The sequence below is a fragment of the Xenopus laevis genome, chromosome 4S (genome assembly GCF_017654675.1).
Source record: "Xenopus laevis strain J_2021 chromosome 4S, Xenopus_laevis_v10.1, whole genome shotgun sequence".
NCBI classification, from domain to species: domain Eukaryota; kingdom Metazoa; phylum Chordata; class Amphibia; order Anura; family Pipidae; genus Xenopus; species Xenopus laevis.
The window spans coordinates 58,367,935-58,390,874 of NC_054378.1; the positions used below are offsets into that span (position 1 = coordinate 58,367,935).

The 22,940-nt window shown below is 38.7% G+C and overlaps 1 protein-coding gene across 1 annotated transcript; it reads left to right on the forward strand.

Moving 5' to 3' along the window:
* Positions 1-4,521: 4,521 nt before the first annotated feature.
* ssx2ip.S (synovial sarcoma, X breakpoint 2 interacting protein S homeolog) lies at positions 4,522-21,438 on the forward strand. Its single transcript, NM_001091324.1, is given in 14 exon segments — positions 4,522-4,637; positions 9,525-9,661; positions 9,977-10,128; positions 10,346-10,555; positions 12,589-12,699; positions 14,350-14,485; positions 15,026-15,101; positions 15,653-15,824; positions 15,918-16,068; positions 16,159-16,295; positions 17,189-17,362; positions 18,319-18,433; positions 18,880-19,018; positions 19,418-21,438. Coding segments are annotated over 13 exon segments (1,665 nt in total). The 5' UTR covers positions 4,522-4,637; positions 9,525-9,624; the 3' UTR covers positions 19,473-21,438.
* The last annotated feature ends 1,502 nt before the right edge of the window (positions 21,439-22,940 follow it).

Genomic DNA, 22,940 nt, shown 5'->3' on the forward strand with positions numbered 1-22,940 from the left:
CTTCCTTACAGTTAAATGATAATTTAATAAAATGATCAATGATGGATATTTTTTGTAAGGTTGCTGGAGTGGTTGGAACAAACATGCCCCACTACTGTTTATTTGGAGACACAGTTAACACAGCTTCAAGAATGGAGCCTACAAGTGAAGGTATAAATCCACATCATTCAATTGAAAAGTTATGGAAAACACACCACTTTAGCACTTCAAAATACACCTTTCTGTGTTATATAATATATAATGTCTGAATAAGCAGATGGTTATATAAGCTATAAAAGCAGGGGTGCTTCGCCAATGAGGCGAGTTGAGGCTGTCGCCTCAGGCGGCAGCGCCCCACTAGGTACCAGGGGCGGCAAAAATGCTGCTCCTGATACTTTAAGAATGAAAATGAAAAGTTCATCTTGAACTGTAGTTTTGTATCACCAAAAGGATTTGACTGTTTAATATAGCTTTGCTTATAATTACCACATTTATAACTTCCTGGATTTTTACAAGTAACGTCCATTTTCCATGGCTTTGGGTAAGCATATCTTCAAAGGAAAACTATACCCCCGAACAATGTTGGTCTCTATAAAAAATATATTGCATAAAACAGCACATATGTAAAACCCTGCTGCATGTAAATAAACTATTTTCATAATAATATACTTTTTTAGTAGTATGCGCCATTGGGTAATCATAAATAGAAAATTGCCATTTTAAAAAATAAGGGCCGCCCCCTGGGATCCTAGGATTTATGGTGCACACAAACAAACCATATATGTAGGGGGTTATTTATCAAGGTCCGAATTTATCTCAGTATTTCTAAGTTAGAAATCCGAGCAACTCAGGTTGCCTGAATGGACCTTATTTATGAAGAAAAAAGTCAGAAAAAATAGGGTCGGGCAAACTTCTGAGCTTTCCCCGAAAACTCAGAATTGTTCGGAGTTTTGCAAAAAAATTACGATTTTTTTTTTAGTTTTCTACGTTTTCTGCACAGAAACCACAAACTCATCGGATATCAGTGCAGACACTGGGACCTTCCCCATTGACTTATACAGGACATCGAGAGCTTTTAGGTTTTGGATTCAGAGTTTTTAGACCATAAATCTCAAAAAATTTGTTATTTTTTTTTCTCCAAAAACCACGAGGTTCAGATATTCAGAGCTTGAAAAATAACTAGTGATGGGCAAATTAATTCACCTGTCACTAATTCGCGCCGAATTGCAACATTTCGCCACCAGCGAATAAATTCGCGAATCTCCGGTGAAAATCCGTCTGCATGAAAAAATTTTAGACACGCGTCCGAAAAGTCGATCTTGTCGCGGCAAAATTGACGCGAGCAACTTTTCAGACACTCGTCCAAAATTGGACGTGGACATCAATTTCGATTCTCACTATTTTTTCCGCTGTTTCGAGAATTTTGCGGAAAATTCACGAATTTTCCAGCAAATCGAAACGGGAGTAATTCGCCCATCACTATAAATAACCCCTGTAAAGTCACATGAGCCAATTAGCAGACAGAGTTCTATCTCACTTCAGATTCGCCTGCGCTTGTTTGTATCCACACCTACATTTTGAATTTCGAGCAGAAATGGCAAGGGGATTAGCGAATGGCCAGTGGAAAAGGGGTCATCTTACGCTATCCCAGCATGGGAAGGATAACACTACATATTAAATTCTGGACCCTGTAGTAGTACATAAAACGTTCACATCAGCTGGGAGTAGAACAAACTTTACTAGGGAGGAAAACATGGCTGAACTGCCAACAAGTTAGGAGAAAAGAAGAGATAGAGAGGCAGATACTTGGGAAACAATTATCAGCAGAGCAGAGTGACACATCTCAGTTTAACATGTAACAGCGCCATCTACTGGCATTACATTAACAGTCAATACATAACACTACACACAGGTTTTCTTAATATGTAGGTCACGTGCCTTAGTGACAGTTGTCGAGGACAGTCAGCTGACAGGTTAGGTAATAAGCAAATACACTGGCCAGCTGACCTAAGCAGATGAGGTTATTATTGGCAGGCAGATTAAGAGAGCCCCACTGACAGTTGCAAGCCAGTAAAATATGGGTATAATTAAAGGCACCAGTGTACTCAGCTGTCAGTTGTCCTGGGGCAGAGGTTGTAAAGAACCTACTTAGGATGTATTTTTGTGCAAACAGACGGTACCCTCGAATACCATAGTAAAAAAAAAGGCCTAAAAACTTATTACTAAATTAGTCTATATTTTGTCCCTAATATGTGAAAAATATGGCCCTAGTCTTCACATAAAAAAAACTGACCTGTAATAGTCTGTTAACATGGGGGACAGCTAGTGTGGTCTAACAGAGAAAGAACCCTGCCAGCAATGGTTTTCAGCGAGACCTTATTGGGATCTGACAGGGAAACTATTAATTTCAGAGACAGGACCCGAGTAAACGACGAATAAAGGATTACATCTGTTCAATTTCCCCCAGCCTCTTCAATTAGCCCTTGTTCTTTCCCTAAATTGTGACAAATAGGGCCGCTTATTATTTTTGGGTTCTTTTTTTAACTTTATTTCTTTTTACTGATTTTGTCATGTTCAGTAATTCAAAAACAATAGTTCCCAATATTGGGGAAGGGGGGGTTACATTTGAGGGGAAATGAAATAATGTGCACTTTAGGTCCTATCTTATCAAGCCTCCCTAATCAACCCATTATTGCAGCAAATGTACTATTATGATAACAAGCATTGTGTTATGGTGACCTAAGGGAGGCATTCTGTCCATAGCCTGTTTGGGTCTTATGAGAGAGAGGGTCTCTCTATTTAGCAATAGATATGGGTGAATTTTTTCTCCTTGTTTCACCGCGGAAATGACGCCCATAGACTTGTATGGCGTCGTGCGACAAGAAAAAAATTCGCCCACCCCTATTTAGCATCTAAGTGTCCCATAAGTTGGTATATAACTCCATCTGGTTGCCCAGTCAGGGCCGGAACTAGGGGTAGGCAGAAGAGGCACGTGCCTAGGGCGCAAAGGTAGAGGGGCGCCGGGCACTTACCTCTTCCGACGCCTTCCCCTAGTTCCAGAAGCAGTGTTAGAAGTTTTCCGCTCCTCTACGCATGCACACTTGTGCACCCCCAACGCATGCGCACACGCTTCCTTGGCGCCTGCGCACTTGCGCCTCCTCGGCGCATGCGCACTTGCGCCTCCTCGCATGCGCAAACGGTGGGGGGGGGCGGAGTAGGCGCTGGGTTGCCTAGGGCAGCCGGCCTTCTTGGCCCGGCACTGTGCCCAGTTGATATTTAAGTAATTTAAATATCCCATGACTTGGGGCAGCTGGGAAATTGACAAAATGTCTAGCCCCATGTCAGATTTCAAAATTGAATATAAAAAAATCTGTTTGCTCTTTTGAGAAATGGATTTCAGTGCAGAATTCTGCTGGAGCAGCACTATTAACTGATTCATTTTGAAAAAAAAATTTTCCCCATGACAGTATCCCTTTATTGAGTTTTGGTTTATTTTACATATACAGGTATGGGATCTGTTATCCGGAAACCAGTTAACCAGAAAGCTCTGAATTACAGAAAAGCGGTCTCCTATAGACTCTGTTTTATCCAAATAATCCAATTTTTTTTAAAATAATTTCCTTTTTCTTTGTAATAATAAAACAATAGCTTGTACTACGATGAAATTCATCCTTATTGGAAGTAAAACCAGCCTATTGGGTTTATTTAATGTTTACATGATTTTTTAAGGTATCTAGATCCAAATTACAGAAACATCTGTTATCCGGGAAAACCCCAGATCCCAAGCATTCTGGATAACAGGTCCCATACCCGTATTGTCTTCACTTCAATTAGCGCTTGTTTATTCTCCCCTAATTTTGCCCTTGTTTGCTTCTCTTCTGAGAAGAAAACAAAATACATACTGAGGGGCAGATTTATCAAGGGTCAAATTTCTAATTTGAAAAACTTCAAAATTCGAATTCAAAAAGACCACCCGAAATTAAATTGAAGTTTTCGATCAAATAGGTCTGTTTTAGATCAAATTTGAATCGTTTGAACCGTTTTTTCCCCCCCAAAAAAACTTTGATTTTTCAAAGTCCACCTATTGACTCCAAATGGGTTCTAGGGAGTCCCCCATAGGCTAAAAAGGTTTTAGAATGGTCGAAGTCAAATTTTTAAAGATTTTTTCAAATTTGAATCGAATTTGGACTATTCCCTAGTCAAAAATTAGCTCGAAATGCGATTTTTTTTAAATCACATTTTTCACTTTGACCTTTGATAAAGCTGCTAATTTTAAATTTTTTGTTAAATATTTGGAGCTGATTACTATTGTACAATATAGATATTTCCCCCTGACAACACGAGCTACAAGCAAAGAAAATAAAAATTGTGAACGTACAGCCGCACATCAGCCTCCCCAACACAAACTACCCTCTGACATAACTTTGCGCTACACTGCCGTATCCTACTCTAACTCGTCACTCCCTCCGAAGGTGGCCCCGTGTAGCGTCACTGTGCTTATATACCTGTAGTGGGACTCTCGCGAGATGAGATTTGTGATGTCTGCTGGAGCTGTCCAGAAGGAGTCGAGGAGTTAGACGCTAACAGCGCTGCGGGGCTTTTAAATAGCGCTACAGCATTGCGTGCAGTGTGAAGAAAATAAGCGGGTCTGTTGAGCGGTATGTATATATCTGTTAAAAAGATATCTGTGGGTTTTTTTAATATCTAGACCCAACTATATGTGAAATTTGGTTAAAAGCTTTGCACCTGTCGTTGTTTTTTTTTTTAAAGATTATTTTTAGATTCGTTCTGTGTGTGTGTTGTCCTCTCAACTGTGCAATGATGTGCATGCTTTATGATAGTTTCGCGGGATTATTCACTAAAGGGTCGGCTTTGTAAAAAGACTTGGCTCTCACAAAAGCAGCCTGCACTTATTACAACTCCCTGCACTTATTACAACTCCCTGCGCCATGGGCTGCGGGAACAATCCCAACTACTAAATCATTCCCCATTCATTCTGGCTTGTCGGCTGGAAAGATCCAATCACTGTGTAGAAAGGGGCGGAACTGCAGAGGGAGCCGACTCTGGGGGTGCAGGGGGGGGCAGGAGGTATAGGGGTCCCATGAAGCCCTAAATAATGAACAATTTCAACATAATTTGTTAAGAAAAAGGACAACCTCTGGTTATGTTCGGAGCCCTAAAATGAATTTGCTGTGAGGTCCAGTAACATCAAGTTATGCCACTATCTCTCTCTCTCTCTCTTTCTCTATCATCTTCTCATCTATCTATCTATCTCTCCTCCATCTATCTCTCATACTAAAACCTGGGCATCTAGTACAGATTGAGAGGATGCTAGCAGTGCTCATTGATCCCTAACAGGCCCTACACTGATCTGCTCCTAGAAAGTAGGTCCCACATTCTAGGCATTTAAAGGGTTAACTCCATTGCAGCTTACTGAGATGTGTTCTGAAAATTGGGGTGCTTAGTGGTGTCTGTTGTCGCCACTCATTGTAACCTGCAAATACAGTATGAATATATTATGGCCCCATTGATTCAAAAAAGTTAAATGAACTCCATGCCTGGCCAACTTCTCTCTCTTTGTGTACGAGAATTTGCTCTCTGCTGATTCAGGGGCTCCCGAATATATACTCTATACAAAGATCTTGGCAGTTCTGCTAGCAGATGACAATATTGCATAGAATCATCCATAATATTACAGTGAAATGCACATTTTAGTTTTTCTCTGTGGTCGATTACCTCATTTCTGAAAGAAATCCAAAGCCTTTTTATTGTTAGATTTTTATTGTGGCCAGGTAATGCGTATGTATTAAACATTGTTATTTAGTGTTATTTAATGTAATGTCTGTGTTTATGAGTGCCGTAAAGCATTCCTGTAGGAACAACTTCTATACATGATACTGCTTTCCTGTGACAAAAAGTAGTAAATAATGGTATAGGACCTGTTCTGGATAAGGGACTCCGTAAATTGGTTCTCCATATCTTAAGTGTGCTAAAATATCATTTGAACATTAAAGGCAGAGACACACACTCAGATTTGGCGATAAATCGCCATTTCTTAGGGGCGACTAATCTCCCTGAACTGCCTCCCGCTGGCTAGAATCGAAATTGCCGGCGGGATGGCCCTCGGATCGATTCATTTTCCAAAGTCGGCCGAAGATTCCTTGTGAGGCAACTTAGCGCGACTTTGGAAAACAAAACCCACAGATTGCCATCCCGCCGGTCGGGAAGCAGTTTGGGCAGATTAGTCACCCTGAACAAAAGGTGATTTGTTTCTGGGAGACTAATCTCCCCGAATCTGAGTGTGTGCCCTAACCGAACCCAATAGGATTTTTGTGACACCAACTATATTAAAATTGAGTCTATGGGAGAACGCCTTTCTGTAATTCTGAGCTTTCTGGATAATGGGTTTCCATATATGGGGTCCCATACCTGTAATAAAGCCATTCTCAACCCATGTGCATTTTATGTGTGTGTGTCAAAACCTGAATTTGTCAATAATGTGATCCCACAGCTGACCTTTAACACAAGGGAGAGTTTGCTTAGTGTCAGCTTCTTATACAGTGCAATTTGCTATGTTTTGTAGAAGATAGCTGCTCCCTCACATTTGGTTTTCTTTCATGGTTTTTTTTTTTTTACCATTTCATTGTTTCATCGCTTTATTGATTTTGGCCTATTGCTTTTAAAGGGGTTGTTCACCTTCCAAACACTTTTTCAGTTGAGTTGTTTTCAGATTGTTCTCCAGAAATAAATACTTTTTTCAATTACTTTCCATTTTTTATTTTTGACTGTTTTTCCGAAAATCTAAGTTTGAAGTTTAATGTTCCTGTCTCTGCTGTTTTGGTCTTTCAGCTCAGTAATTCAGGCAAAGACTCTTAGGGCAGAGGACACATGCTCAGATTCAGGGAGATCAGAAGGCAGTTTGGGGAGATTAGTTGCCCCGAAGAAGAGGAGATTTGTCGCCAGGCGACTAATCTCTCCGAATCTAACAGTTTGTCTCTGCCCTAAACTGTTACCATTTTGCAACATTTAGTTGATACATTTCTCAGGAGCATCTCTGGAGTATTCGCAACTATTGTATCAATTCCAAAAGCTGCCTTTAAGGAAACTCAGGGATTCTGCTCCGCAGGGACAAAGATGTGAAGTGTATCACCCAAATGTATCAATTCAATATGGTTTAGAGGGTCGGTGAAGACCCCTCCCAGAGCTGCTTTAGGGCAGAGACACACGCGACAATTCGGGGAGATTAGTCGACTGGCGACAAATCTCCTCTTCTCTGGGACAACTTATCTTTCCGAACTGCCTCCCCTTCCTTGCCGCTGGCTGGATTGAAAATCACTGGCGGGATGGCACTCAGAACGCTTCGTTTTCCGGAGTCGCCTGAAGTTTCCTTGTGAGGCATCTTCTAGTGACTTTGGAAAACAAATCGTGCCGAGTGCCATCCCACTGGCGATTTACATTTTAGCCGGCTAAGAGGCAGTTCGGGGAGATTAGTCGTCCCAAAGAAGAGGAGATTTGTCGCTGGGCGACTAATGTCCCTGAATCTACATGTGTGCCCTTAGAGGGTTAATAATGACATTTTACACTTCAATATTAGAAAAACAGTCACAGATAGAGAATAGAAAGTAATTGGAAAAAGTCTTTATTTCTGGTGAACTGTCTGAAACCAACTGAACTGAAAAAGGTGTTGGAAGGTGAACAACCCCTTTAAAGAACTCAATGTATCAATTCAGAATGGTTTACAGGGTCCGCGAACACCCCTCCCAGAGCTGCTTTAGGGCAGAGACACACGCGGTAATTCGGGGAGATGAGTCGCCCAGCGACAAATACCCTCTTCTTTGGGACGACTTATCTGTCCGAACTGCCTCTCCTTCCTTGCCGCCGGCTAGAATGAAAATCACAGACGGGATGGGACTCGGAACGCTTCGTTTTCCAGAGTCGCCTGAAGTTTCCTCGTGAGGCAACTTAAGGCGACTTTGGAGAACAATTCACGCCGCGTGCCATCCCGCCAGCTATTTATATTTTAGCTGGGCGACTAATCTCCCTGAATCTGCATGCGTGCCCTGACCCTTAGAGGGTTAATAATGACATTTTACACTTTAATATTAGAAAAACAGTCACAGATAGAGAATAGAAAGTAATTGGAAAAAGTTTTTATTTCTGGTGAGCTGTCTGAAACCAACTGAACTGAAAAAGGTTTTGGAAGGTGAACAACCCCTTTATAGAACTCATGGGTTTTCGACCTAACTAAAAAACAGATCTGCAACTTTGTATATTATGTATTTATTTTCTTAACATTTTTAAATTAAACATGTTTAATTCTTTTAGTCGTAATTACTGTTGACTACAATATCTGCGCTGGTTATGACTTCCGAAACAATGTTGCAGAAGCCAGATAATTAACAGACTTAGAGGAGAATTGGCTTGCATTGTTTTAAGTCAATACTGCTTTCAGTGTTCGTATCTTTACAGGGTATGCAATTGAAATAACTTTTACATGTTGACGTCTTTCTACACTGAAACAAAAGCCACAGAACCCGAGTCTGCCGTTAATTGTGCGTAGCCATCTGTATGGGGGATTAGAAGAACAAAATTTAGCAGCTTTAAGTGGATTTTCTCTTGTTACTGGGCATCTATCTATTTATGGAACAAATCTTTCCTCTCTGACATCCTTAATCCAAGAGGAGATGCAAAACACATGCACCTGCTGTTAAACGTTGAAAGTGTTAAAATATGGCTTTCACATAAAGTACTTCTATAGATAAACTGTTCTGTCCAAAGATTATTTCAAAAGTTCATAAACTGATGTGATCATAAGAAAACACATTTCTTGAGGCAGTCTTTCTCAAGCAGTTTATATATTTATCACTCGGTTAAAAAAAGGTTAGCTTTTTTTTGTAACCAAGGTAAAGGAAGACAAAAACGGAGTTGAGAAAAAATACTCTTCACTAAGGACTTTTGCATTTTACATTTATTTTCTGTTTAATGGTTCCTAAGATATTGGCAGTTGATTGCCAGGTCCTGGCTTTTGACCTAACCGCTCTCTCTGAAAGTCCGAGAGTAAGTAATTACAGAAGTTGGTGTAAAGTCCATGTTTGTGTGTTGGTTGGAGGGGATCTGCCTGTTACTGCACATACAGGGCATATGTGACATAATATTGGGGGCACTCCCACCACTCCTATATTATGTGCATAATAAGCTGCTTATAATGAGCTGTGCATGAATGTCACCCAGCTGATCACATTGGGAGCTTCCTCTTCGTGCAGGTGGCTTAGCACTGGTTTGGGCGGCATTTAAAAAACAAAACAAAAAAAACTATTGTTCTCCCCCCCCTACTGGAGTGTGGGCTCTATTAGTCTGCACAAATATTGGGGGGGGGGCAATTCTTTGATAGGTGCCTTTTCATTTTTTAATCTCCTTAATGAGGATGAATAGATTTCTGTCTCACATACTGTATTACATTAAACTAAAAGCTATTAGTTGAGTGCTAAACATAGTAGTGTACAGAGTGAAAATCCTAAATTGCATTTGTTTTTTTCTTCCTCCAGGAGATGACTGCTTGACTATATTACCTTCACAGTACAGATTTTTGCTTGGCCTGCTGTTTGACATAATATCCATTTAATTTTTTTTTTTTTTTTTTTTGCTATGGGAGACAGGAGGACCATCAGTTTGCCAGAATCAGGTATTTCCTATTTGAACCATTGTTGCTGCAAAATAAGCAAATTCTTGGGGAGCTTCTCTGTAAAAGTTGAATAAAGATTGTAGTGAAGTGAGGATCAGTGAATTTTCTATACTTAATTTCTGGATCGGCAAGGAGTGCTTTGATGCAACCAAGTGAATTTTCAATTGCATTTAAGTTCAAAGTTTTATGGACAGCATGCATGTTCGTATCATAGTTTGTTACAGCTGGGTGTTGGATGCCGATTTCTTTTCTGAATATAGGTTTGCATGGGTAAACATTCAGTGTCTCGTACCAAAACAAATTTCTTTCTTACAGATAAGATTTTACAGTATTGTTCTGAGATACGTATGTCTCCAACAAGTCTTCTACCATCCCCTTCTCATTCTGTAGCCAATAACCTTTCTGGCAGTGTTTATACCTTCTGCACCGAAGACAATCTAGAGCAATGTATTACTTACATTGATCAGGTATGGGAGCAATATTTGTATTGTAAGGGCTTTGATACATGGAGTGTTGGAGGTCTGCCTGTTTCTACTACATGTGCTTTAGAAAGTATGTGTTTTTAATTATGCTGATGTGAAACTATGACCAGAGCTTTTTATGCAGTTTTCTGTCCAATTAACAGCAGTAATACCCCCAGCTATTGTTGCAAATTAATGATAATACATGTTTTTTTCTGAATAGGAGCTTCGAACCATAGGCTTTCCCACAGTGCAAGCTGTATCCAAGAATGGAGAAGGGAGAAAACTGCATCTGGTGTCTATCATCAACTGTATCTATGAGCTACTGCAAAGAAACTCCCAAACTATGCGTAGCAACGAAGAAGTGGAAACGCAGCTCCTGAAAATAAATGGTGACCTTGAGTATCTGCAGAGTATTCATCAGAGGCAGAAGGTGAGAGAAATGTGGTGGTCACTGCAAAGATGAAGGAAAGGAGGAATGTACAGAATAAGTGCAGTCTGACCACTAACCTGATCAATCACTGTTTTTGCAGAAATTACATTTCTATGTGGCAGATAATTTACTACTAGGTGTAGTAGAGTAATACAATGCAAAGCATTGACTCCTAGTCTCGGCTTTATATTATAAATAAATTACAGCTGTTGATAGCTGTGTCTGTTTACCACCAATGGCCGTATCAATTAGAAAGAATCCTCAAACAGCATGAAGGCAGTGATTTAAACTGCAATGTAGCTTTATTAAAACGGTTGTAGCACACTACCACTACCACATAGCCCGAAAACATGTAATGTGCTACAGTTGATTGCAGAGGGGAAACCTTTAAGAAGTGCTTAAAATTATAGGTTGCTCTGCTAAAATGATCTCAAATGCTTTAACATGGCAACCAAAACCTGAAAGACGTGGAAGAAAACTTTTATTTGAATGGATAGAAGAATAGCCAAAATGGCAAAGATCAGCTCCAGGAAGTTTAAAGAAGGTCTAAAGTTACCTGTAAGTACTGTTACAATGTGAAGCCAAGCTACTGGCAAGAAGTCCCTTCAAAGTCCCATTGTTGAAAAAAGGCATATGCTGAAGAGGTTACAATTGACTGGCCTAAAGAAAAATAGATCAAATTTTGTGAACCGATGAAACCAAGATTGTTCCTTTTGTGTCTAGGGGCTGCAGACCATTTGTCAGACGACCCCCAAATTTCAAGCCACAGTACGCCACAAGCATCATAATATGGGGATGTTTCTCATACTATGGTTTTGGGCCTATTTATCACATACCAGGGATCATGGATCAATTTCAATACATCAAAATACTTGAAGAGGTCATGTTGCCTTATGCCGTATAGGAAATGCCCTTGAAATGGGTGTTTCATCAAGACGACTCCAAACACACCAGTAAATGGGGAAACCTCTTGGTTCCAGACCAAGAGGATTGATGCTATGGAGTGGTCAGCCCAATTCCAGGACCTTAATAGAAAACCTATGGGGTGACCAGGGCCGGAACTAGGGGTAGACAGAAGAGGCACGTGCCTAGGGTATAAAGCTTGGGGGGGCCTTCCCCTAGCCTGGCCGAGCAAGGGCTGAGTCTGGGCACGTATTCGCACGGACATCTGTGCGCGCATGTTTACATGTGAATCCTCTCTAATACGTGTAGGGTGGGGGGCGGCGACATTGCCTGGGGCTGACCTCAAAAAAAGCTGTTGCTCTGCTTTGCCACCTGTCCGGATTTCACCCAGACAGCCCAGTATTTGGAGGTGAAACCTTCCTGTCCAGATTTCCAAATTAAGATATCCGGACAGGACATTGAAAATAATGACATAGCGATCAGTCCCGGCCCCAATGTCAACGGTCCTGCCCCCTCCAACGTCATCCGCCCCCCCCGCCCATTTTCCGTTTTGTATGTGCTATTTGAAAATGAGAAGAAAGGAGGAGAGATGCAGCTCCACTAACCACTGTTTCAAAGGGCAGGAAATGGAAACCGGGATGTGACTTGGGCTGCTTGTCACTCGGTTGTGACCATTACAATGGGAGAATGAAAGGACACATCCAGCCCTTGTTTTAGCCTACACATTGAGCAGTAAGGATCTCTCTGCTGCTCTGATATAAGTAAATACTTGGAGATGAGGCTGACACAATGTCTCCTTAAATAATAATCTGATAGCGGTTTGGTTACTAGCTAAATATAACATAAATAAGAGGCACTTCTGACTAGCACAACCATACAAGCACAGTCATGTTGGTTATTTTTTGATCACAGTATCTCTATTAACATGTTCTTCAGTTTAAATTGCAAGCACCCAACTGTAGACCAGCACACTTTGCTGACAATGTACAATGTGAAAATCATATAGATATTTTAACAGCACATTTTCTGTGTTTTGTTTGAAGTAAAAGAAAATACTTGTTGGGACTATAGTCTAAATATTACAACTATTTCAAATTCATGAATTTGTTGTTTGTTTTTTTTTCGAACAGGACCAGCTGGAGGCCGCAAAGCGAGAAAATTGTGCTCTCCAGGAGAGAGATCGACAGATGCAGTGTAAAAATCGTAACCTTCTCCAGCTGCTTAAGAATGAAAAAGAGGAGGTAGGTGTCTTGATTGGTTTATGATTCAAGGTATAATAATAATAACAAAAAAAAAATCTGGCCCCACTTACTGTGGAAAGCAGACCCATGAAGACCAAGTCCCAGAATTCATCACAACAAGGGGACAATCACTAGGTGTAGCATGAGAGAATTTTTAGCAATGCAAATGATTTCTTAGTTCATTTAGATCTTTACAGAAGTGTAACTATAAAGGAAGCAGACCCTGCCGCAGTGGGGGGGTCAGAATCTCGCTCCTTTACACAGGGGGCCCGTTAGGGGGTGGTCGCAGGTTGCCCAAAATTTCTGGTGACCTGTGGTGGGCCCTGATAAACTTTTGCAGGGGGGCCTGCAAAGTTACACCCCTTTTTGGAAGGGGTGGGGTTTGGGTGTCAAAACCCATTGCATCTGTAGTAGAATGAAGAGACGTTGTCTCTTGTCACCGTATTGTTGTTTATAAATTCATAGTGTGTTTGTGTGTAATGCACTGCAAAAATAAAACAAAGTTAATAATCCAGTTTCTTCCACAAAAATTAGAATAATCAAAAGATAAACACCCTTTATGAAAAATTAAAGGGGCTGTTCACCCTCAGAGTAGTTTGTAGTATGATGTAGAGCAGGGATCCCCAACCTTTTGTACCCGTGAGCAACATTGAGACGTTAAAGGAGTTGAGGAGCAACACTAGCATGAATAATGTTTTTGGGGTGCCAAATAAGTGCTGTGATCGGCCATTTGTAGCCCCATGTGGATTGTAAACCTACATTGAGGCTCTGTTTGGCAGTGCACCTGGTTTTTATACAACCAAAACTTGCCTCCAAGCCTCAAATTCAAAAATAAGCTCCTGCTTTGAGGCCACTGGGAGCAACATCCAAGGGGTTGGGGAGCAACATGTTACTCACGAGCTACTGGTTGGGGATCACTGATGTAGAGAATGATATTCTGAAGTGATTTTCAATTAGTTTTCACTTTTTATTTATGGTTTTTGAGTTATTTCGCTTTTTATTTGGCAGCTCTCCAGTTTGCCGTTTCAGCAATCTGATTGCAATGGTTCAAACTACCCTAGCAACCATGTATTGATTTGAATATGAACAGGAGCGGGCCTGAATAGGAAGATGAGTAATAAAAAGTATCAATAACAATAAATGTGTAGCCTTACAAATCATTTGTTTTTAGATGGGGTCAGTGACCCCCCATTTGAAAGCTGGAAAGGGTCAGAAGAAGGCAAATAATTCAAAAACTATTGCAAAGAAAAAAGGAAAGCCAATTAAAAAGTTACTTTATTAGCCATTTTATAACTAGAAATTAATGTAAAGGTGAACCACCCCTTAAAACAACTTTAGTTTGCTTTAATGAAAAAGGTTTTTCTCAGGCAAGTATTAAACATTTTTTAAAGTATTTTAAAAAAGGAATCAGAAGCACAAGTTTTTACCTATTGCATATTTGATTTGATATTTTTCCGTTTGTAGAAACCTCTGGGAAAAAAACTCAAATAGTTCAATGTAATAAAAGCTATAATGTTTACTTTGCAGCAGGATGCATTTACTGGGTTTGAAAAGCAAAAATCTTATTGGGTAAACCTAGTGCCTTTTATTACATATATGGGGAAAATCAAAATTGTACAGAAACCATTTATAGACCGTCTCTCTTTACAGGTGCAAAAACTACAGAATATAATTGCAAGTCGTTCTACTCAGTACAATCATAGTGTGAAGAGAAAAGAGCGAGAATACAACAAACTGAAGGAGCGGTTATATCAGCTTGTGATGGACAAAAGAGACAAAAAAATTTGTATGTACGACCTCGTTTGGTGATACTTTATTAACATTTTAACAGCTATTTAAATTAACTATGAATATGTAATTGTATATTTTAAAGGGCACATATCATATAAAATTACTTTCTCCCCCAGAGGTGCAGGCTGATAGAGCTTGCAATCAATTGGGGGGGGCGGGAGAAAACCCCCTACCTAAAAAAAAAAAAAAAAAAAATAATGCTTGTAGCAATTACAATACTTTCCTAATGCAAATACTCAAGATGAATATATTGGGTATGTGCCAATTTCCAGATTTGTATATTCAAATAAGGATTTTTTTTTTGTTTTCTCCTTTTCTTTTTTCTAAGTTTCTTTTTATTCAAGCAACTTTGTTATAACCAAAACCTGCAGTGCTGTAAACAATGAATTTTAGATAGGATCCTTAACATCTGTTACAGACTGCTCTGTTCTGAAAAATTTAATTGTCTAGTGACTATTTTTAACATGAAATTAAACACACTTTTCCCCAGTTATTGGTTCAAATGTATATCATTTTTTCCCCTTCTGTTTGGTAGCAATTGATGTGCTAAACTATGTTGGCAGAGCTGATGGAAAGAGGTCATCTTGGAGAACTGGCAAAACAGATGCAAAGTAGGTAGTATTATTGTATGCTTTACATATCAAATCTTTTCAACTAGGCCTTTCATATATCTCTCAGCCCTTATTTCAAACATTAGTTTTATTGTAGGGTTGTAGATCTGCAAGAGCCTTGTTGCTTTCCTCAATGAAGCACGGTAGGAAAGAAAATATGTAAACTAAAAACAATTTGCATTTCACAATTGCTCATAGCTTTTCGAGTTACATTTTAGTACATACATTACACACTGGTAGAATCAACTTTGCAATCTTTCTTCCTCTGGCAGAAGTGGGCTTAAACCATTCCAGGTTTGCAAAAGCTAAATTAAATTGGTGCAAAGGCATACATTTTGACTTTACTAGTATTTTTTTCTCTTATTACTTTCCCCGTAACCATTTTTCCTCCCCATAATAGCTTTAAAAACACACTGAAATGTAGATTTAAAATCATCTAAACATGGTCCACACTGGACTCCGTTTGAACTTGCTCATCATAGTTGATGTGAATTCCAAGTTTAGAACATCTTGCATAGAGCACCAAGTTCATTATGGAAGTTTATTTTTAGAAACGAAGAAGAAATGTACAAAGTTCTCTTAAATGATTATGAGCAACGTCAGAAGCAGCTAATGGTTGAAAATGTAGAGCTGAAGAAGGTCTTGCAGCAAATGAAGAAAGAAATGATTTCTATTGTTTCACAACGTAAAACAAAAGAGAAACTGGAAGATAGTACTGGCACGGTAAGTGCAAGTGATCTGTATGCCTTTACCTTGGTTACATTATTTAGCATCCCACCTGATAAGTGGAATACACTTGCTTATTCTTTCCAACAGGTGACTTCAGACATTGAGGAGGAGATAGCTGATTCTAGTAAAGAGAATCTTTCTGAGTTATCCTGTGAAGCAGTGCGTGAACAACTTATTAGCAGCATCCGCCAACAGTGGCGTATATTAAAAAGCCACATGGAAAAACTTGATAACCAAGGTTAGTAGCATTTCCTCATATTTTACTTGGGTAGAGGTTTTTTTTTTTTTTACTTACAACAAAACTCCAATCATATAAATGTCATTCCAGCATGCCTTGTAAATGTGCCTACTCCTGATGAAAATGGCTTGATAGCGAGAGCAGAACATGAACAAGAGCTTGACAAACTAATAAGTGAAATTCAGCAATGTAAAGAAACGATAAGAAGCCAACAGCAACTGCTAAAGGTATTTCGCTTTTTTTTTTTAAGATTTATTATTCTATATTTCCCAAATGATCTCAATATGGCACTTGAATCAGCACGTTTTAGTAAAGGATTTATAGACGGAATCTGTACATTTACTGCCATCTTATGGACTTTTATTGTCGCTACATTTTATATAATATTTTCTTGCTTTTTTTGTCAGTATAAAGTCAAAGCTGTACTTTTAGTACAGAATTTCATTTAGACCTGAATGTGCTGCTGACTGTTCATTTTTGAGTGGTAGAATATCACAGGCATTGTTGTATTTGCTGTATAGGTTTGGGTAGATGTCAAAATATATATTTCACATGCTTTCTCTGTGGTCTTCTCCAGATGGCCATCATACCTGGAGCAGCTGCTGCTGTGTTCATTATTCAGGCAGTTCTTAATGTTCCTTAAAGTGACAATGGTACTGCTCCTGTGAGTCTTACCATGACAAAAAGAACGTGAGGTCCCTGACTCGTTTGTTATCTATGCAGGAAATTTTGGCATGTGTACTTTTTTCTTTGTATTGTAGTATTGTGCTTGCTGAGCCATACTGGCTTAAAGAGATATATGCACAAGTTGGTGAATGGATGCCATTGATTTATCTAGACTTTAAATGTATTGATTTTTTTTTATATGTTGATTGTAGGTACAACATTATTATATCTCTTTGTAAACCCATGTAGATTATTTTTAGCTTTCGAGTACCATTTTATATCCAATTATAAATGTACCGTATATTGGAGCCTGTTTGCTGTAGCTCAGCCTTGGTAATTTTAGAAACCCTTTAACTTAGCAGCACACAAAGACATTAAATATATACCTTTTTTTGTACATTCTTTTACAAAATTTTAAAATCCATAACCGATATCACCTATATTATTTATGTAGCAGCAGCTTAGTGTGCCTCGTGATGATGACACTTCAAAGCTTCTGCAGGACTGCTATCTACTTGAAGACAAAGAGCGTCTCCAGGAAGAATGGAAGTTGTTTAATGCGCAGAAAAAAAACTTTGAGAAAGAAAGAAGGAATTTCACAGAAGCTGCTATTCGCCTTGGGCATGAGGTAATGTCTGTTTGCCAGTTTAATTTATTTCTTTGTTGTGATAAGTGCTCTGACACCATTAGTATGGCAAAATTGTACCGATATTGTGTTGAACATTGTGGTAAATGGAAAAAGAAGCTAATTTACATATAGTTGCATAAGAGCAGTAGCTCTTATATATACTGATACATATCCTAAACTAACTGTAGAAGTTGAGATCTGTATTAACATTGATACAATCTGCCATCACAACCACACTGGCCAAATTTCAGTTCCTTAAAGGAATAGTAACACCAAAAATAGATGTTTTAAAGGAATGTCAATATAGTGTACTGTTGCCCTGCACTGGTATGTAATCCTGTCCCCTTGCAAGTGTATCTCTTCTAGAGACTTTGACAGCCTTTCCTCATCATAGATTTAATTCTTCTATTACTGCTACCAGTATAGTTGCACATCTCTGCTATCGCTCCAACTCATTTATGTCCTTCTTAGGCTCTGGGACCCAAAGGCCTTACCATCTATACAAAGGCAACGTTATGTTTTCATCCCCTAGTTAATCCCCTTAATTTATGCAAGACCACACTTAATTTACTTTAGTTGCCACTAAATTACACGGCTTGTTATCCACAGAAATCCCCTCAAGGAGGCGCTCAACACCTTACCATGTACCATTATCTGCTCCTGCTAATGGGCCGGTTAGGATATGAAATCTAAAAAAAGGTCTCTTTGCTATACTGCAAAAAACTTATTTATGTTTAAAAAATGTATACAGAGTAGTTTCTATCCATCTTTATAGTTACTTTTTTTTTTTTTTTTTTTTAAACATCCCAGTTTCCACAGAGAGATAAGTGCAACTATGAAACCAAAGAATATTTACTTTTCATTTTTGAATTGATAAAACATGTGTAAGTAACCTTTATCAAATGACATTCGGTAGCAGATGTGCATATTTTCTCTCTGTATTGCTTGTCTTATAGAAAAAGGTCTTTGAAGAGGACAGAGCAGCTTGGTTAAAACACCAGTTCCTGAACATGACTGTGTTTTCTGACCACAAGAATCTGGAAGAAAGGAAAGTTCCCGGAGTTCACTTCAGTGAGTTTTATAGTTCATATTTTTTATTAATATTTATGTGTCACATAAACTCCTTTAGCTTCCTTTGGTCTTGTCTTCTCCAAGAATAGCCTCTTGATTGTACTATCCTGACAGACCAATAATCAAATATCTTAATTTCTATAATGTGGTACTGGTTTCTGTATACACCGAATTTGGCCATATTGCACTGAATGTTTTCAGTGATACAGTAAACTATCTGCGAATATTCCATTGAGTAAGGATGTGCCTTTACCCACCTAATGCTCTGAAAGATCTGAAACTCGGTTCTGAAAATGATTGCATTGATTCTTTATGTATTGTCTTCAATAAAGTGTGAAATACTGTGGAGAAGCTTTTGTTTTTGTGTAAGTGGGCAAGGAAGAGTTTTAGTATATTGTGTTTATATTTATGATAACTGATCATACTATAAATTTTCACGTGATTAGGTTCTGAACAAGACAATTGCAGACTACACAGCAGGCCTCATGATAAAGTCCTTGCATCTTCAGGAGACTATTCCCGACGTCCTAGTAAAGCCCTGCCCATCACATCCTCTTCAAAGCACAGTCTGACTCAAATAGAGAGGTATAATGAGATGGCGTGCTATACCTATAAATGTCATTCATGTCTCTTATTTTATTTAGTGAGCTACATTCTTGTGTTAATTAACAGCATTATTTTTGTAATGGCTCTTGTAATGTTCAATACACTTGTTACAGAATGGTATGTGTGCAAGGATTATATTTTCTACGTCTTGTTTTCATATTGTGTGCAATATAAAGAAATTGACGCAGAAATATCACTTGGACACTAGTGTGTGTGTGTGTGTGTGTGTGTGTGTGGTACATGAATATAGACCTCTGAAAATGGAGTAATGTTGAAGACATTTGCAAGAGAGCAAAGCATAAAGGCTAGTAAGTGTGTTGCAGACTGAGTTTGTTGTACAGTGCTCTAATGTTTTGGTTTTTTTTTCTCTATTTTCAGCATTTCATGGAGAGATTCGAGCATTAGTCCAAATGACACTGACTTCCTGAATTAAATCCAGCTCTTGGCAGAGTCCCATGTCTGGGAGAAGGGATCTTAAGCACTTGCACAGACAACCTTATGTCTTGGCTATTCCTGTCAACAACTGTTCTTTCGTTTCTTAGCTTTGTTTGCTGCAAAAGACCAAAGCAGTCCCCTCCGCAACTATTCTTTTATACTGAATTAACAACATTTTATACCCACTATATTGGCCATGTGTGTTCGTACTGGACTCCGCTAATTAGAACAAAATTTGAAGAGTTACTTTTTGGATCCCAATTCTTGCATAGATCCCGCTTGCAGCATAATTACTTGGGGGTCACGAGGAGTTGTAGTGTGAAGCTTGCACCCAGCATAATATATTATGCCTTTTATTTAAGGGCTCCATTTATCAGGCATAAATTACAGTCTTGGTGGCACATCAAGGAAGTGCATACTCTATTTGTGCAAGTTCATATTCTAACTTTTGTGTACTAGAGTCAATTGGCCAAACTGGACTGCTTTTCATTGTAAACCCCAGTGTTGACATTTTGTGTTGGCTACTTTTTGTGTTGTTCCTACAGTTCTTAATTCTGTACCTCAAGGAATAGTAACCTGAGGGTGACATTATGCACGTGGTTTACATTGTCGAATATTTTAGGAATCTCCAAACAGCACTTTATTCTAATCTTGTAATTGAAAACCTATCCAGTGCATCAACACATCTGCCCCTCTTGCATTTGCAGTGCATTGACAAGTTCACATAGTGAAGGGCATAAATGTTTAATATTAATGGAAATCTATTTTATTTTCTGGCCTTTATGTGTAATGTATAGTTTTTATCAAGGGTAACTAAAAAGACTGGGAAAAGGTGCCCATTTTGGTGAATGTTAGCAGTACACACATCATCAGGTCCCAGCTGTACCTTGTTCAGAACACACCAGCATTTCTGTGAATCTGGCCTTAATACCGGTCAGTCCAGGTTAATCTTTAACACACGCTTTTTAGTTTTTTTTTTCTTCCCACCCTTATTCATTTGAGGTTTAGTGAAAACAGATCTTGTTTCTAGATTGTCCCTTATTTTAATGCTTGAGCATTTTCTGCCATCTTTACCTTTACATTTTTTTATTTAGGCACTTCTGCTGCCTCATCTGCCAGTGCACCACCATTGTTGCATTGGCACTGAAATTGTCAGTTTGGATACACTATAGCCAATCTGAAAAGGCCTATCCGTGGATATAAATACATGATTGTGCAACGTGATCAAAATTATACAAACTACACAACCTGTATTAACTCTTTTATATTGGTTTCATGTTTTTCCGCCAGCAAAACGAAACAAACCTGTTTTTCCAATAGCACAATGCTGCATGTGATGTTCAGTCAGCACTTTTTTTTCTGCTTTCTGCAGAAAAACACAAGTAATTGGTTCAATTTGTTGTTTTGCTTTAGTGCAAATAACACTAAATTATTTGTGTCAAAGCAGCACAACTCTGATTAGGGACAATTTCTAATGTACTATAGTTTATAGAAAAGATCCTCAACAAGCTCTATTTATTTCTTTCATGGAATCGAAATGACTACTAATCACTGGAAGATCCCATCTGTAGAACACTTTGAACACTTGAACCTTTGGGCCCAACTTACCATTACTTTTTTAAATGTGTGAATTGTAATGTGAGAAATGTATGTATATAAGGTAATGCAATGTAGCTCTAGTGCAGTGTGATGTGAGAGAATGCATTTGATACATTTGCTCCTATTAAAATGGTAATGCTGGCAGACCTTTTAGGAAAAATGACTTATGAGTGAACAGTAGCATGTGTAATGAAAGTGTGCCTTTATTTTATGCTGCTCTCTGTTGCATCTAAAAGCAGCCTTACTACCTCTGCTCTGTATGTGTATTTTTAGATGATTTCAGACACTGATTTATACTGTTTAGATTTGCTAATGAAATTAAATTTTATGTAGTAAAACTATTAATAAAATATCATTTTAAAATATTTGCCGTCTGTGCCATTTGTTAGTATATATAGAAAATATATAAAAAAGAAAACTACCACAGGTAAATTGTACTTGGTTTTTGTACTAGAATGTCCGTGGCAGTAATGTAAATTAGGGATTTATTGTTGGTGTTTGGCTGTATTAAAGTTGGTTAGGATGAATGGGCACCTGTCACTACATGTACAGTATGCTTTTATGTCTTTACACGAGACAGATTGAAATGAAAAGTTATGGGGAAAAATTAATGTATTCTCACTGATGTAAATACAGAGGAAGCAGGCCGAGGTGGGGGGGGGGCAAATTGTGGATGACCTACAATTTCACTCCCTTGTTCAATAGGGCCTTGGGGGGGGGGGGAAAGGTCATCCGCGATTGTGGTTGTGTCACAGATCAACAGCTGCAAAGGGGGCCTAAAAAATATTTTTTCCAGTACTTCAAAATCTATCACGTTAAACGCACTTCTGACTCCGAGGAGCTTATAAGATACATTGAACAGTTTTTCAAAGAATATTCCAAGTCATTTCATTAAAATGTGTTTGCCTGGGTTGTACACCATTCTGTTATATGTGGTGTTAGATTTCAGTGCCACGGAATGTTATAATTAATGAGTAATGCATTCAATTTATATTATATGTATTATTTATTTTTATTTATTTTACTTAGCCTTTGAGTGCTCCTGCATCCTCTGGGGGTTTTTTTTTGTATTGTAGCAGTTATTTCGATGAAAGTTTAACAGTTATGCTGTAGGCTCGGCTCCCATGTGGTTGTAGCACCCCCACCCCTTTAAATGGTAGTCCAATGCCTTTAATAATGGATGTTGGTCAGGGCAGTCTATCTTTTTAAAAGCCACACGCGGGGGAGGATTAAGCCTATCGAACCAATGCTGTGGTATTGCCAATCTCACTCCTTTCAAAGCTAATGGGCTGCAGGACTAAGCCCTCTGAATGAATCCAATGACTAGGTCAGGATACAGTATCCCAAGAAATGCAGAGAGGTGCCAGCCTTTGAATACTATGACCATAAGTAAACAGGCCACCATGCAGGGTTTACATTGATGTGGTATGGTGGCTTACCAATTTTATGATCATAAAAGGAACAAAAAAACCTTTTTGTAAATATATGCACTTGCATAGATACTAAATTACTAATGACCATTGTCCAGGGAATGTGCATTGATCAACCCCTTCTTTTTTTGGAAACATCATCTTTGTCAGAACATATTAGATAAAAAGAAAACCTCAAAACTGCTGCACAGCCCCACCCACATAGAAAACAATACCAAAAAAATGTTTTCTGTTTTAAAATGTAGTAATATAAAGTTATGGAATAACTAAGCCATGCAATGAGTGGGCAATTATTCACTAAACCAGAGCTATACAACTAAATCCATGCAGAGGACCAATTATTCACTATTTTATTTCCTGTTATTTATATAAGTGTTAGCCCGGGCAAATTCCCCTAACGTTTTACTTACCCCTTGGTGCAGATTCAGGCATTGGAG